Source organism: Antechinus flavipes, chromosome 3 (genome assembly GCF_016432865.1).
Source record: "Antechinus flavipes isolate AdamAnt ecotype Samford, QLD, Australia chromosome 3, AdamAnt_v2, whole genome shotgun sequence".
In the NCBI taxonomy this organism is placed as follows: Eukaryota; Metazoa; Chordata; class Mammalia; order Dasyuromorphia; family Dasyuridae; genus Antechinus; species Antechinus flavipes.
Genome location: NC_067400.1, coordinates 523,866,693 through 523,881,661, shown reverse-complemented (window position 1 = coordinate 523,881,661; position 14,969 = coordinate 523,866,693). Strand labels below are relative to the sequence as shown.

General features: G+C 37.7%; 1 protein-coding gene across 1 annotated transcript in view; it reads right to left on the bottom strand.

Moving 5' to 3' along the window:
• USP35 (ubiquitin specific peptidase 35) overlaps window positions 1–14,969 on the bottom strand; it is a 68,901-nt gene that overhangs the window by 33,085 nt on the left and 20,847 nt on the right. The window contains exon 7 of the mRNA XM_051987215.1: window positions 9,350–9,479. Within this exon, the coding sequence (XP_051843175.1) occupies window positions 9,350–9,479 (130 nt within the window). The remainder of the gene's footprint in view (window positions 1–9,349; window positions 9,480–14,969) is intronic.

Genomic DNA, 14,969 nt, shown 5'->3' with positions numbered 1-14,969 from the left:
TCTCTGCAAAACTAGAGAACTATAAGATCAGATAAGAAAAATATCCATTGGTTCAAATGCTTTACAATAGAGCATGAATTAATTACTAACAAAGAAGTTAACCAGCTTTCTCTGAGAAGTAAATATGATCCCAGCTTTCTTGACATAAGACAATAAGATCTACTAGCAAAGTTAAGAATACCAATCAAAGTGGAGAACACCTTCAAATTCAGGTCAATTGAGTGTTTACATATTTTATACAAAACATTTATAATCATCATTATCATGAGCAACAATAACAGCAAGAATTAAGTACCTATAGTATGATAGGTACTATCCTAACCCTGGGGATACAGGAAGGCAAAGGCCATCTCTGCCCTCAAGGAGCATACATTCTAGTGGGGACAGAACATGCCAAAAAACAACAACAACAACAACAACAACAACTAGGTATGCACAGAATACGTATACAGACTGTAGCACTGGGGAAAAAGTGTTTATACAAGAAAACACCTTGTCAAGATTTTTTTCTCCATTTTAAAAGACAAAGGTATGATAATAGTAGTAATAATGATAGTATAACAATTATAGTCAATATAACACCTACAAAATTTCTAGAAAGATATGATCAGGTGGTCAGAATTACAAACTAGAAGTTTGCTATCTTTCATTAACTGACAGATGACAAAAACACAAACTACAAATATAAATTCCCTAAATATTCTTAAGAATTCAACAAATTATATATATACTGGAATTGGAACACTATTACAGAAAGAAATGTTGCCCACAATTGCCTAAACAAAACATTAAATCATAAAAATTTAACAACAATACTTTTAATAGCTTTTATCATATTAAATACAATCTCTAGGCTATGTGGGACAAAAAGATTTCAAAATATAGAGACCTAACAGAAAACATGAAAACTATGAGGGAGCTAAAGGAAGCATAGTTCATCCCCATCATTCTGTGTACTATTAAGGTTATCCCAAAGATATTTTCTATGTATCTTCAGAAGATGAGCTTATCTCCCATTTTTTTCAATAATAATAATAATAATAAATTCAGCTCATTTTATCCGTTTATACAACAACCTATAGAACATTAAATATAAAAGAATAATTCCAAAATAGTGACTTATTCCTGGACCATGTCTATCTGAACTCTATAATAAAGATGGGATAATAATAATAATAATTTACATTTGTTTAAGATTTTAAAGTACATGATGCGCGCTTTCCTAATAATGGAATTATATAACTATAGTACTTCAGAACTGGGAGAGACCTCAGAGACCAAATAATGGGTAGTTCAATCCATACTTGAAAAGAAATTTCAATAACTACTGATAAGTGATTACCCAGTTTTGTTCAAGGACCTCCAATGACAATATACCCTCTATCTTCGAAGCTTCTACTTTTTGGATGGTTCAAATTGCTGGGAAAGTTTCCTTTACAACAACCTTAATTGTTTGTAATGTACATCTGCTTTCTGAGACCAAGCAGACTAAGTCTCACCCTTTTCTCAAACTAAGTATGAAACTGATTGAATGATTTTCAAAATCTCTTCCAAATCTAAATCTTGGACTTTACATGAAGACAGCTAGCCTGTCTCCATAAACTCTTTTTCTTGTGCATGAAATCTTTCCTGATTCTCATGATTGCTAGTATTATCCTTCCAGATTATCTTATATTTCTCTACAGATTTATTCTGTACATGCCCTAAATATAGATTTGTCTCCCCGCTGGAATGTAAGTTCCTCAGGAATAAAAATGGCTTCCTCCTTTGAGTTTGGATCTCCAATATCTAGTACAATACCTGAAACATAAATAGAAGATAACAAATGTTTTGCTGATTACCTGATGGCTAAATGTTTTTCAAAATTGATTCCCTCTTTCTCTTCTTTTCCTCTTCTTCCAGATAATGACTATGGTAAATTATTATTAGAGAAATTGAACTAGTAGGAGTCAACACATCCAAACAGGAGCAGCATAAGATATACCAAGGACAAAAAAGAAAAAAGTCTCCTGATAAAAGAAGCTAAATCTTTGCTCTTCTCATCTTCTACTTGGAAGATAATAAGCTTTGTGAAGAATGCTGGGAGGGAGCCAAAGGGGAAAGACTAGTTGCTTTATTCCTCTCTCCATCCTGTTGTAACTCTGGACAAATGGCATCTCTGGTTCTTTTGTGTTTATTTTTTCCCTGATCTTAGGCAAACAGGAACTCAGGTCATCCCAACTCCAGGACTAGTGCTCTATCCACTGTCCTACTTAGCTGCCCCAGCATTGTTGACTCATATTGATTTTGCAATCCACTAAAAAACTTCAGTTGTTTTGTTTTTAAGAAAATTGCTATCTAACCATGTCTAATTTACTTTGTATATTTGGAATCTGATTTTATGACCCAAATATAAAGCTTTACATTTCTCCTTAATAAATCCTGTTCAATGTCTGAAGCTATCCAAAGACCTTTTGGGGATCCTTACCCTGTCACACAGTGTAGTCACTTCTCCCTGTGAGATCCTGATCCTGTCATTCAGAAAAGCAACCATCCCTGCCTTTTGGGAACTTTTTTTGTCCAGTGAGGTAGCCATCCCTTCCAACTTGTTGTAATCTGCAAATTTCAGAAGGATGCAATCTATGCTTTTATCCAAGTCACAATAAATATGTGAAACAGCACCTAGTTAAGATCTCTGGATTACTTCTTTCCTTCAAGGTCCAGCTGAAATGCCACTTTTCCATGAAGGGAGTGAGCATAAACATATAATCCATTGGATCTAGCCAATTCCAGACTAGGTCATGTTTTACCTCCCATCCAATCATCCACTGTGGCTATCTTCTTTCCCCTCTGCTTTGCTGCATATGTATTCCCTATTGATATCTCATTAGCTCTGGGAACAGTAATTAAGTGAATAAGTAAAACTGTAGCCAGAAGAGGTATGTCAATCAACTGTCCCAATAGCTCCATTCACCATTCCTGTGACTTCCCAGACTGGGTCTTGCTTTGCCACTATTCCCCTATATCTTTTATTCTCCCATTAGAAAATAAGCTCTTTGAGGAGAGGATATCTCACTTTGGAGCTTAGAACAGTGCCTGGAACATAACAAATACTTAATAAATATTTTTCCTTTTCTCATTCATGAATATTTTCTTAATTCCTCTCTCATTAACCTAGGTAAAAGTGGTCTCTCTCAGATTTCTCATAGCACTTTTCCTGGACACTTTCTTTATTCAGCTCTTACTCTCTCTTGTTTCAGTTATTTATATCCATCTTTCCTTTCATTAGAATATATATTGATTTTTTTAAACAAGACCTGAGTCCTAGTTATCTTGTTCTTTCAATCATAGAGCACAGGATTTAGTAGATAAATATATATATATATACATATATAATATATAATTAATGCTTGCTAAATTAAATGATTTTTCCACTAGAGATCATCTCCAATTTATCTCATATATCTCATTTGTACATATTTTTGCATGTTTTCCTCCTCATTAGTTTGTGAATTCCTTGAGCTCAGGAACTGTTTTTGGCCTTTCTTTGTATCCCCAGTAAATAGCAAAGTGCCTGGCTCATAGTAGGTGCTTAATAAATATGTGTTTGACTTATGCTTTGTTTATCAACAAATTATGTAGAATCTATGGCTACAGAAGCAATATACTATTTATATTTTCTTTCATATGTGTTTACAGATTTTTAGAAACTTTTTAAAATGCTACAATTTTTTTTTCTCTTTTGGATTGCTTATGATCCCTTTCAATACTTCAAGAATATCCTTGTGTGAGAAAATGACATAAACAGGGGGCAGGAGGAAAAATGGTGGAGAGAATTTAGATAATAAGAGAAAACAAATAGAACCAATACTTTTGTGGGATATATATTATAATATACAACAACAAAACAAATGGAAAAAATAGATGAGGAATTTAGGAAACATAACAAATCTCACACATAATGATGATGTAGTAATGATTCAAGTTCCTGAACATTTACTGGAGCATTCACTCTACCAAAAGCAGAAAAACTAAGAAATTCTTGAATTTCCTGAATGATTTTTTCACTCTTGAAAAGATGGAGGCCTTGATGATGATAAATAATATTGTTGAAGTAAAAATGAGGGATACCTTAGAAAAATGAGGGATACCTTTGACTAATCGATTTTAGAATCCATGATAGAGTCTAGAAAAAGTTATAGTCTCATACCTCCTATTTGGAGAGAAAAAAAATTTCAAAGAATTTGAATAAAAAAAGGTTATTGTTATTCAGTCATATCTGACTCTTCATGATTCCATTGGGGGTTTTCTTAGTAAAAAAATAATGATTTGTCATTTCCTTCTTTAGTTCATTTTACATATAAGGAAACTTAGGTAAACAGGGTTAAGTGGCTTGCTTAGTGTCAAGATTGGTGTCTGATGCTGGATTTGAGTTCAGGTCTCCAAGCCTGGTGCCCTATCTACTAAGCCTAGATGTCCTGTATAAAGAATAGGTAAGATAAAATGACTCTTGTCTAAGATAGTTAGCCCACAAAAGATGGGGCATTTTCAAGAATAGTATTCCAATGGCAAGGAAAGAAATTATTTCAAGCAGGAAGAAAAAAGAAAGGAATTATTAAAGAGACTGACATAGATGCATGGGAAATGAATTTATTGGTCAATTTAGATTTCTTAAAAGATGTATATAGAAAATGAAATAAGGGCTAGTATTTGAAGATGAATACAAAAGAGTAGTAAGGTATTAGAAGGTATTATAAGATTAACATCAGAGGCACCAGAGCTCAAAAAAGGCAAACTCTGAGAAGAATGCTAAAGCCAAGAGACAGGGCTTTGATAGCTCTTTTGAGAAGAAAATGATGACCAAAGGAAGGTTGGGATCCTCATTGTTCAAGGTGGATAGGTCCATAGATGGACAGAGAATCAACAGAACCATTCAACTCTTACTATATTTTCATTTTCTCTCCCCAGAAATAATCTGACTAGAAGACAATTAAAAAAATTAATGGGGAGTTGAATCCAAGATGGAGTTTAGGAGATCAGATATCCAGGATACTAAAGGAACTGGCAGATAGGAGTGTTGGGTTGCTATTGATGATTCTTGTAAAATCATGGAAGTGAGAAAAGTATCATGAAGCCACAGACAGGCAAATGTTGTTCCCATTTTCAAAATCAGGGAAGAGGATAGAGTTTTTTTTGTTTGTTTTGTTTTGATTTAGTTTTTTACTACATAAGGAAGACTTAAATATAGTTCCAAGATAAATAACTCCAATAAAAGTGGCAAATCTTGTAGTATATTTTCACATTCAATCATTTGCTAGAATCGCCTCTTTCTTTAAGAATTACTTTTAAAAACTCAAAAACTTCATTGACATAGCCCTTGTTTTCCTGAAATGTAATCTACTGTGGACACATTAACTTTTCCTCATTTGTATCAAAACAAATTTACTTTGTTTGGTTACTGTAATTTCTATTTGGTTCAAATACTCTAAGCTGAGATGTTGCAATCTTTTATGGATTCATTTTTTCACAGATATGTAGAAGACACAGGCTTTGATACTGTCCAGTATCAGAAAGGTGAGTCACTATACTGGTAATCTAGCTATAGAAATATACCCTGAAGCCTACCCTGTACACAGGGCAGGATCCCTCAGCTGAGGGTTTTTGTTTGTTTGTTTTGCTGAGGCAATTGGGGTTAAATTACTTGCCCAGTCACACTGCTAGGAAGTGTTAAGTGTGAGATCAGATTTGAACACAGCTCCTCCTGAATTCAGAGCTGGTTCTTTATCCGCTGCATTCTTCTAGGTACCTTTCCAGCTGAGGTTTTCAAAACCATAGACTGATGAGCCTGACTTCAATTCCTAGGAAAATTCCAAGAAGTATTATTAAAAGACAATTTTGTATGGGTATTAAGAAAGAGGAATAGGAATCTCAAAGAGCTGGCATGGCTTTCTCAAAAACAGGTCATGAAAAGTTCGTTTTGTTTCCTTTTTTGATGGGGTCATTAGACTGTTTGATTAGGAATGACATAGACATTATAAGCTTAGCATATAGCAAAGTGTCTCATTCTGTTCCTATAGATAAGACATATGAGCTAAAAGAGAATATATCTAAGTAGATTTGAATGTCCTTTACCTAAAGAATAGTAGTTAAGTGGTTAGTGTTTATTTGAGGGAAAACCAATGAAATCCTCAAGGAATCTGTTCTTGGTTCCCTGTTGTTCAATATTTTTTTAACCAATATCTTGTAGAAGTTATTGATGGAACATCTATCAAATTTACAGTATTTCAATGCCAATGGAGGCACTTCCTGACTCCAGGTTCAAAGTTTCTTCTACTAAACTATACTGCTCAAAAAGTACAAAATGGCAAAAATCTGATTGGACAAAAGTTCTTATGAAAAAGATCATAAGCTCAATATGAGTCATGATGACAGCCAAAAAAATAAAGCTAAGACAATCTTAGAGTATATTAAAAGCAACAGTGTTCAGAAAGAATCTTCCTGTGCTAGAAAAAATGGGCAGAAGTTGTACAGAGGAAGATTTAGGTTCAATATATGGACATTTCATTCTAATTGCTTGACAATCAGAGCTTTCCAAAGGTAAATGAATGAATTTATGGCGATACCCGATCATTGGAAGGCTTGAAGTAGAAGCTGGAGGACTACTGGTTGTATGGGAGATTCCTATGTGGATATGGGCTGGATTTGAAACCCTCTAAAGAAGGTTTTCATCTCATTTGTCTAATTATTATTTCCTTGCATTGCCACTACTTCTATCTTGGTGATTACACCAAACCTTTTATTTCTTCATGAATTGCTATGATCAAAAACCTTCAACTTCAACCCCTAATGTCCACACTTAGCCAGGTCAGCCTTTGGACAACAGGCATGGGCAATAGTAGAGTCCCAAAAGCTTTCTACCTTTGGAGAACCCATTAGACCTTGTACAGTGTGGAGATGAAGACTATGATGAAGTAAAAATGAAGACTCATTGACAGAACATGGAATAATCATGAATATGCACCCTTGTTTATATGTTTAACACGTGATAACTATGCATGAAACTGATCCCAGTGATGGCCTAGACGAAAATAAGGGACAGGGGCATGGGGTGGCCACAGGATCTTCAGAGTGCCACATGTAAGTAGCTATTTTGAACCTGTACCTAATTACTGTATAATCACTTCTTAACTGTTAACCTTGAGGTCTCCATGGCCCTTGTGTAATTTTAGATAAGCCTCCACTGGCTATCACTCCTAAGAAACCTTCCCTGGTTTACTCCAACTAAAGGGCTCTTTCTTTTCTCAGAGTTTTGATAATAATTAGTTCCACTTTTAAAAGCCCTTATCACATCCTCGCTCATAGTAGAGCTATCATGTTTATACTCTTACCACCCTACTACTATATACTTACTACCCTAATAAATTTTAAGCTTCTTGAGGGGGGAGAGACAGAGAAACAGAGACAGAAAGAGACAAAGAAAGAGATAAAGAGAGACAGAGAGACAAAGATAGAAACAAAGAGACAGAGAAAGACACAGAGAGACAGAAACAGAGACAGAGAGAAACAAACAGGAGAGTGACAGAGAGACAGAGACAGAGAAAGAGAGTGAGAGAGAAACAGAGACATACAGAAACAGAGAGACAGAGAGAGAAAGAGAGAGAAAAATAAAGAAAGAGACAGAGACAGAAAAAGAGCAGGACAGAGAGACAGAGAGAGAGGCAGAAAAAGAGAGAAAGCGGAGAGAGGAAAGGAGAGGAAGGAGAAAAAGAGGACAAATAAAGAAAATAAAGGAAGAAAGGGAGAGAGAGAAACAGAGATAGAAGAAAGAGAGAAACAGAGATAGAAGAAAGAGAGAAAGAGAGAGAGAAAGAGAGAGAGAGAGAGAGCGAGAGAGAGAGAGAGAGAGAGAGAGAGAGAGAGAGAGAGAGAGAAACCCAAGTATTTATTAGCATTTACTATGTGTCAGGCACTGTGTTAAGATCTGGAGATACAAATACAAGACAGTCCCAATCCTCGAGGAGCTTCCACTATTATGGAAGAAGACAGCATTAATGGGGAGCTGGAGAACTGGAGGAGGAGGAGGAGTGAAGAGAAGGGAACAAGCCTGCTGCTGATGAGGAGGTAAAGAAACCCAGAGAGGAAGGAGTGGAGTCAGCAGTGAAGTAAGCATGGCCTGGGCACCTCATGAAATGGTGGACTGGGCCAGAGACTCACCAATCAGAAGAGAGAGCCGCAGGGTGAAGGCATCATCAGGGTGAGAAGGCTGCTGGCAGGGAGGTGGAGAAGTCCGGAGTGTGAGGAGGGGACTTTTTCTTACTAGTCTCCACCTCCCCCTCAGTGCCAAGGGGGCCTCTGTGCACACAGCTGTTTAATGGAGAACTCACAGATTCAAAGGATATTAGAACAGGATGGAATCTTAGAATATAGACTGTTAGAACACAGAATGTCAGAACTGGAAGAGAGCATAGAACAAAGAATGTTAGAGCTGAGAAAGACCTTCCTTTGTACTTCATTTCTTTCTCTCTTGTGTTACAGTTACTTGTGTCCGTATCTTTCCCATCAGATTGTAAGTTCTTTCAGAATAGGATCTATGCTATATTTATCTTTGTATACCCAAATACTGAGCAAAGAGTTTTGTATCTTATCTAATACAAAATGTTAAAACTTGATGGGATCTTGGACTTTTAAGTGCTAGAACACTGAACTCACAGTATTAGAGCTAGAAGGGGCCTGAGGACACAGAATATATCAGAGCTGGTACGGTCTTGAGAACACAGAATGTTAGAGCTGGAAGGAACCTTAGAACATAGAATGTCTGAGCTGGGAACATGGAATGTCAGAACTGGGAGAGCCCTTTGGACCCACTTTGTCAGAGCTGGGAGGGACCTTAGAGCACAGGATGTCAAGAACTGGAAGGGCCCTCAGAACAGGGTTCTCTTAGAACTGAGAATGTCAGAGCTGGGAGGAACCTTAGAACACAGAATGTCAGAGCTGGGAGGGCCCTTAGAACACAGAAAGTCAGAGTTAGGAGGGACCTTAGAACATAGAATATCAGAACTGGAGGAACCTTAGATCATAGAGAATGAGAACTGTAAGGGAGTTTAGAGATCATTTAGCCCAACCTCATCATTTCAAAGATGAGAAAAAGGAGACTCAGAGAAATGATTTGTTCCCAATCCCACAGTGAGTTAAGGGCCTGTCTCCCAACTCCCAGTCCAGGATTCTTCTCACTAAAGCACACAATTTCCCACTGTGGATGAAGCCTGTCAAGACCACATCCATTTTTGCCAATGACTCTAGTTTTTCCCCAGATCCCTTGCAATGGGATTTTGCCCCGGGGCCTAAGAGGGAGTTTGGAATGGATGCTGACCTTCTCTATTTTGGAGAGAGAAACTTCAATCAAAATGCTGAACTTCTTAACAGCTGCTAGGCCCTTTAGCAACGTGATGATCCATTTGTCTATGTTTTTCCCCAGGGGCCAAGATACCCAGTCGATCATCCTAAAAGAGTTAGGAGAGTTTAAATTAAAAGGAAAGAAAAAAAGGCACAGGTCAGTGTTCGGAAATCATCTAGATAATCAACTATTTTGGCTACAGTTAGTTCCAACTCCATGGTCGGCTCAAGGGGTAGATCAGTGGTCTACGTTGACCCCTTATGTCCTCTCCTGCAGGCAGGCCATTCCATCCCCTCCCTTCACCACCTCCCCCAAATCCCAAACTCCAGAGTCAGGCTCATGGAAGAGATCAATCCACATCCCACTAGATGCCAGATCCTCACCATGCCAGGTCCCAATCTTCCAGGTCACTGCCCTGAGAGAGGCTTGGTCATCCCAATACATGCTCCTAGCCCCCAGGAAACCAGTTCTGCAGCATGATACAGTAGAGAGAGCATGAGACTCAATGCCAAAGGCTGGGATTAGAACCCTGGTTCCAGCACTGACTTAAGCTAAGTAGTCTTGGGTAAATCAGCTAACCCATTGAGGTCTCGCTTCCTCATCTGTAAAATGGGGACAGTGATGCTTGTATTTCCTCCCTAAAAGAGGTGCTAGGAAGGCAATGTTTTATAAACTAAGTAAATGTGTGCTTTTGCAGTCATTACAGATAATGTCAAGTTTGTAGAGCCTTTTAGCTGGAGCCTTCCAAAAGGGAGCCTAGCATTGGATATTCATTTATCTTATTCTCCCCAGTACCCCAGACCGCTTGCATACAGCAGGCACTTAATATTTAGTCTGCCTTCAATTATACTTATATATATAAGTCCTTGTCTTATAATGGACTGTGAGCTGCTTAAAGGCAAGGTGAATGCTGCTCATATTGTCATCCACAAGAAAATATCAGATTAAGAGTCCTGACTTCTAGCCATTAACTCACTGTGCAGCCTTGGGCAAGCTGCTTCATCCCTGTTTCTTCTTGTGTAAGCTGTGGGAGGTTGGGCTAATAGATCTTTAAAAAATAAATTTGCATTAATAGTCTTTGTTTTTGCCATCACCTTCATTTCCCATTGTAGCTCTTCTCCCACCCTTCCCAGAGTGCCAACCCTTATAATTAAGAATAAAAGGGAGGGAGAGAAAAATTTTAGCAAAAAGTAATTGACATATCAAAAATGTCAGTGTTCCACACCCACAGTGGGGAATGGAGTTGATAGTGAAAATGCCTCCTTATACCCCTCCTTGGAGGTCAAGTTTTGTCATTTATAATGGAACAGAATTCAATTTTGTTTTGCTATTCTTTCATTTATATAGTCATTGTATATATTATTTTTCTAATTCAGTTTATTTTATTTTCTATCAAGTCATAAGCTACTTGATATTTAAGGTCCTTTCTAGCCCTAAAATTTTAAGACCCAACTATTTCAGCATAGGATTTAGCATATAGTAGGAGCTCAAAATATATGTGTGTGTGTGTGTATGATGCAACAATTGTTGGAGATGAAAGAGACCTTAGAGGCCATGTAGTTTCATGGATTCTTAACCTGGGGCTCATGACCTAGAGTTTAAATTTTTTAATTTAAATATATTAAAATATAAATAAAATATTTAAGATTAAACATCTTATATATTTTCAGTGTAGTTGGTTTCTTGTGTAATCCTAAAAAATGCTTCTCAGAAGGGACCCATAGGCTTCTTTGTCAAAGAAATTGACAAATTCTTTGACCAAAAAAATTAAAAATTTATAGATGATATAGATTTTATATATAGATTTTATAGATGAGGAAGCTGAGACCCAGAGAGGTATAGGGACCAGTTCAACATCAATAGGGAATTAAGACTAGAGTCCAGTTTTCTTGACTCCCAATCCAGAATGTTTTCCTTTATAGCACATACTCTGCATTTTTTTCCCTGGCTGAACAAATACAATAGGCTTTCAAAAACTATCTGTAGACTACTAGACTGACAGTATAAGAAATTATTTTGATTCTTTTTCTCCCCAGGCAGAGCACAAGTTCTCTGGGGGCATATTTGACTTCATGCAAAGTATCAAGAGTTACCAACCAATGGGTCTTCTAGAGCCTGGAAAGAATACTGGATTTAGAATTAAGGGCTTGAGTTCAGATCTTTGCTCTGCTACTTAACAGCTAGATATTTCATTTGGGCAAGTCATTTAAACTCCATGACTTCAGTTTCCTCATCTGCAAAATGTGGGGACCAGATGAGGTGACCCCTGAAGTCCCTTTCAACTCTAAATCTGTGATCTTAATGAGCTGCCTCTTGCCACAGTAGGTAGCTATCTCAATACTGGAAGTATTCAAGTGAAGGCTAGAATACTATGTCTCTAGAAGACATTTTTCCTCTGGGTAAGAAGCTGGACAAAATGGCCTCTGAAGCCCTTTTCAGTTACAAAATTCTATTACTTTGAGATTCCAAGTCTCTCTATACTATTTTGCCCATTTTTAATATAATTATATGTGCAAACAGAATTTCCCTGCTAAAATGTTAGCTCCCAAAGGACAGCACCTACCATGATGCTTGGTCCACAATGGGTGCTTAGTAAATACTTATTAACTGTTTATGTTTCTAAGAGTCCATGATTGCTTTAAAGTTCTTAATGATAACAACTCACATTCCTATGGCACTTCAAGCTCTGCAAAGTCTTTTCTTGTTTTTTTCTCAGATTCTCTAAGTTTGCAAGATTTGGAGAATCTATGAGTCTGTTTCTAATGGACTAATGCTTCTGATGTCCTACAAGTTGACGATTCTAGGATACTAAGACTCTGCTCCCAAGATTTTACATGGAGGTAGTAAACAGGATCTTACTTCCTACCTACTTCTTCCTTCCCTTTGTACCTAAGGGCCTTTGATAGAGTTCATTTCTGCTAAACAAAGGCAGGCATGGCCACAAAAGAATAGGATCCCAAACCAGACATGGGGCTGACCCCAGCCTCAGACCCTGGCTCTGACCATTCATCTCTCCTTCTCCCATGCTACTTCTACCTTCTCTTCATTCCTTGCTCTCATCTCTGAGAGGAGTCTGGCTTGAATTTGAATGCCTGCCAGTAGCTTTTAATGCATTTTCTCATACTTTGCATCTCAGCCCCTGAGCATCCTTAATTACTTTTCTAGGGGAATAAAAGAGAAGGGGAGGGAGATTACTCTATTTCCCCTGAGAAATCTCCCTCTCTTTGGCATCCAGAAGAAAAGGGGCTGTTGAGTTAGGGCTTCTATTTTTAGCCCCACCAGCTCTTAGATAAAATTTAGGATAGAACCAAGCAAGCACAGGCAGCCCCTTGAGCTAGGGGAATGAAGCACAGCATCTACCTTCACTCCTTGTAGTGTCAGGTACATGTGCCTCCATTCTAGCTAGGAAATTTCTCATCTTTTTCAGGGCCCAGCGTGGGAAAAGCAGGGAGAAAAAGTAGGAAAGACACTAATGAAGTCATGCCTTGGAGAATGACCAGGATGGGGAGGGGCCTTGACTTTGCTACCTTAAGACCAGTTCTATGAGATGTTAAAGCTAAAGCAGAGAAGGCGTGTTAAGATGTGGAAAGGGTCTGAAGGGCTGCTGTGGGGAGCAGATTTGTTTCTGCTTGTCCTCTTGTGGGAGCAAAGCTCTTAGACTATCACCTCCATGAGATCAAAGATCACGCCTTAGCTACACTTTTAATCTTCCTCACTGTGTTAGCATAATTGGGAAGGCAATGCTGTTGAACTATGAAAGCAAAAGGGTAGCAGCTCTTGTGATGAATCTCACCAAAGACATGTGCTTCTCTCCCACTCAGAAGTTACTTAGAACCAGATTATAAAAGGTTTCCAGGTTGATGTTTGCTAAACTGGTTTTCCTAATGCAGAATGGATGGAGAGCGAAGGGCCAGGTGAGATCTCTCTGTGACAAAGCAATGAGGTCTGAGGATCTGTTGACCTGGAAGGATTTTCCTATGTTTTGTGCATGTCCCTGAAGAAAGTTTTCTATGTAAGACTACACCGAGGACTTAGGCACAAAACAGCTCCAAAAGCTCAATGAGGATTCTAGGTTAGCCACAGCCAAATCCTTGACTCTTAGGAATCCTTTCCTATTCTTCAGGGTGTTCCAGTCATAGCCTGAGGACCTAGAAGATGACCATGATGTTTTTCATACATCAGATGAATAATGTTTGCTAAATTTAATAAATGAACTAAAACCAGTGGCAGTTGCACACAGGCAGATTTTAATCCATACAAAGAACTTTTCAGTAATCAGAGATGGCTGAGATAGTCGGCTCCCTGTCTTTGGAGGGTTCAAGAAGATCCTTCCTCCCCAGTCCCATCCTTTTTATCAATAAAGATGATGTAAATCAGATGTTTACATGGGAAGAAACTAAGAGAACTAAGTGATCTCTGACATCTCTTTTAACTTTATGATTCCACAGGAGGACCAGATTAGAAGAGAAAAACAGGGACTTGACAATGAGGTGGGATGTACTGGAACTATTCTGGCATTCAAGGTCCTTCAGAATTTAACTTTTCTATCACCTCCAGCATTTCCCCTTATTAGACTATTTGCTATTCCCCAAAGACATCCTGACCATTTCCTCTCTCTCTCTCTCTCTCTCCATAAATATATATATATATATATATATAAAACTATCCCATGAAAATCCTGCTTTGGTTCTGTGGTGCAATAGAAAGAAGTCAGGAATCGGACATAAAACTGACCAAGACTCACTACCTGTGTTACCATAAGCAAGTCATAAACTCTCTCTGTGTGTGTGTGTGTGTGTGTGTGTGTGTGTGTGTGTGTGTAATAGAGATAATAATGTCTGGAACAGGGGTCCTCAAACTACAGCCCTTGGGCCAGATGTGGCAGCTGAGGATGATTAATCCCCTCACCCAGGGCTATGAAGTTTCTTTATTTAAAGGCCCCCAAAACAAAGTTTTTGTTTTTACTATAGTCCGGCCCTCCAACAGTCTGAGGGACAGTGAACTGGCCCCCTATTTAAAAAGTTTGAGGACACCTGATGGAGTATCCACAACTTTGGTTTATAAGGATCAAATGTGATATAATTAAATTGCTATCCTTATTCTCACTCCCACCAGAAGTGAATCCTCCCTCCATCTCATTTAATCCTCATCACAACAACTCTGGGAAGTAGGTGCTATTATTATTCCCATTTTATAGATTAGGGAACTGAGCCATATAGAGGTGAAATGATTTAATTAGGTTTTCACAGAGGTGGTACCTGACCCTGAGGTCAGCTCTCTAACCACTATGTCATGGTGCCTCATAGAAATATAAAAGATACTAGTAAAAAAAAAAAAAAGTATCTTTCAAAATATGGCTACAGGAAGAATTTCAAACCAAACAGAGGAGATCACAAAATACAGTTTTGATAACATAAAATCAAAAAATGTTTGTATGAATCAAATTAATGCAGCTAAAATTTAAAAAAGAAATCAAGTAGAGAAAAAACACAATTCAGTATCAGATGTTACTGATAAAAGTCCGATATCAAAGACGGGAATCAAAACAAATATTTAAGACGAGATGTTCTCCAGAAGATAATCAAAGGATATGAAT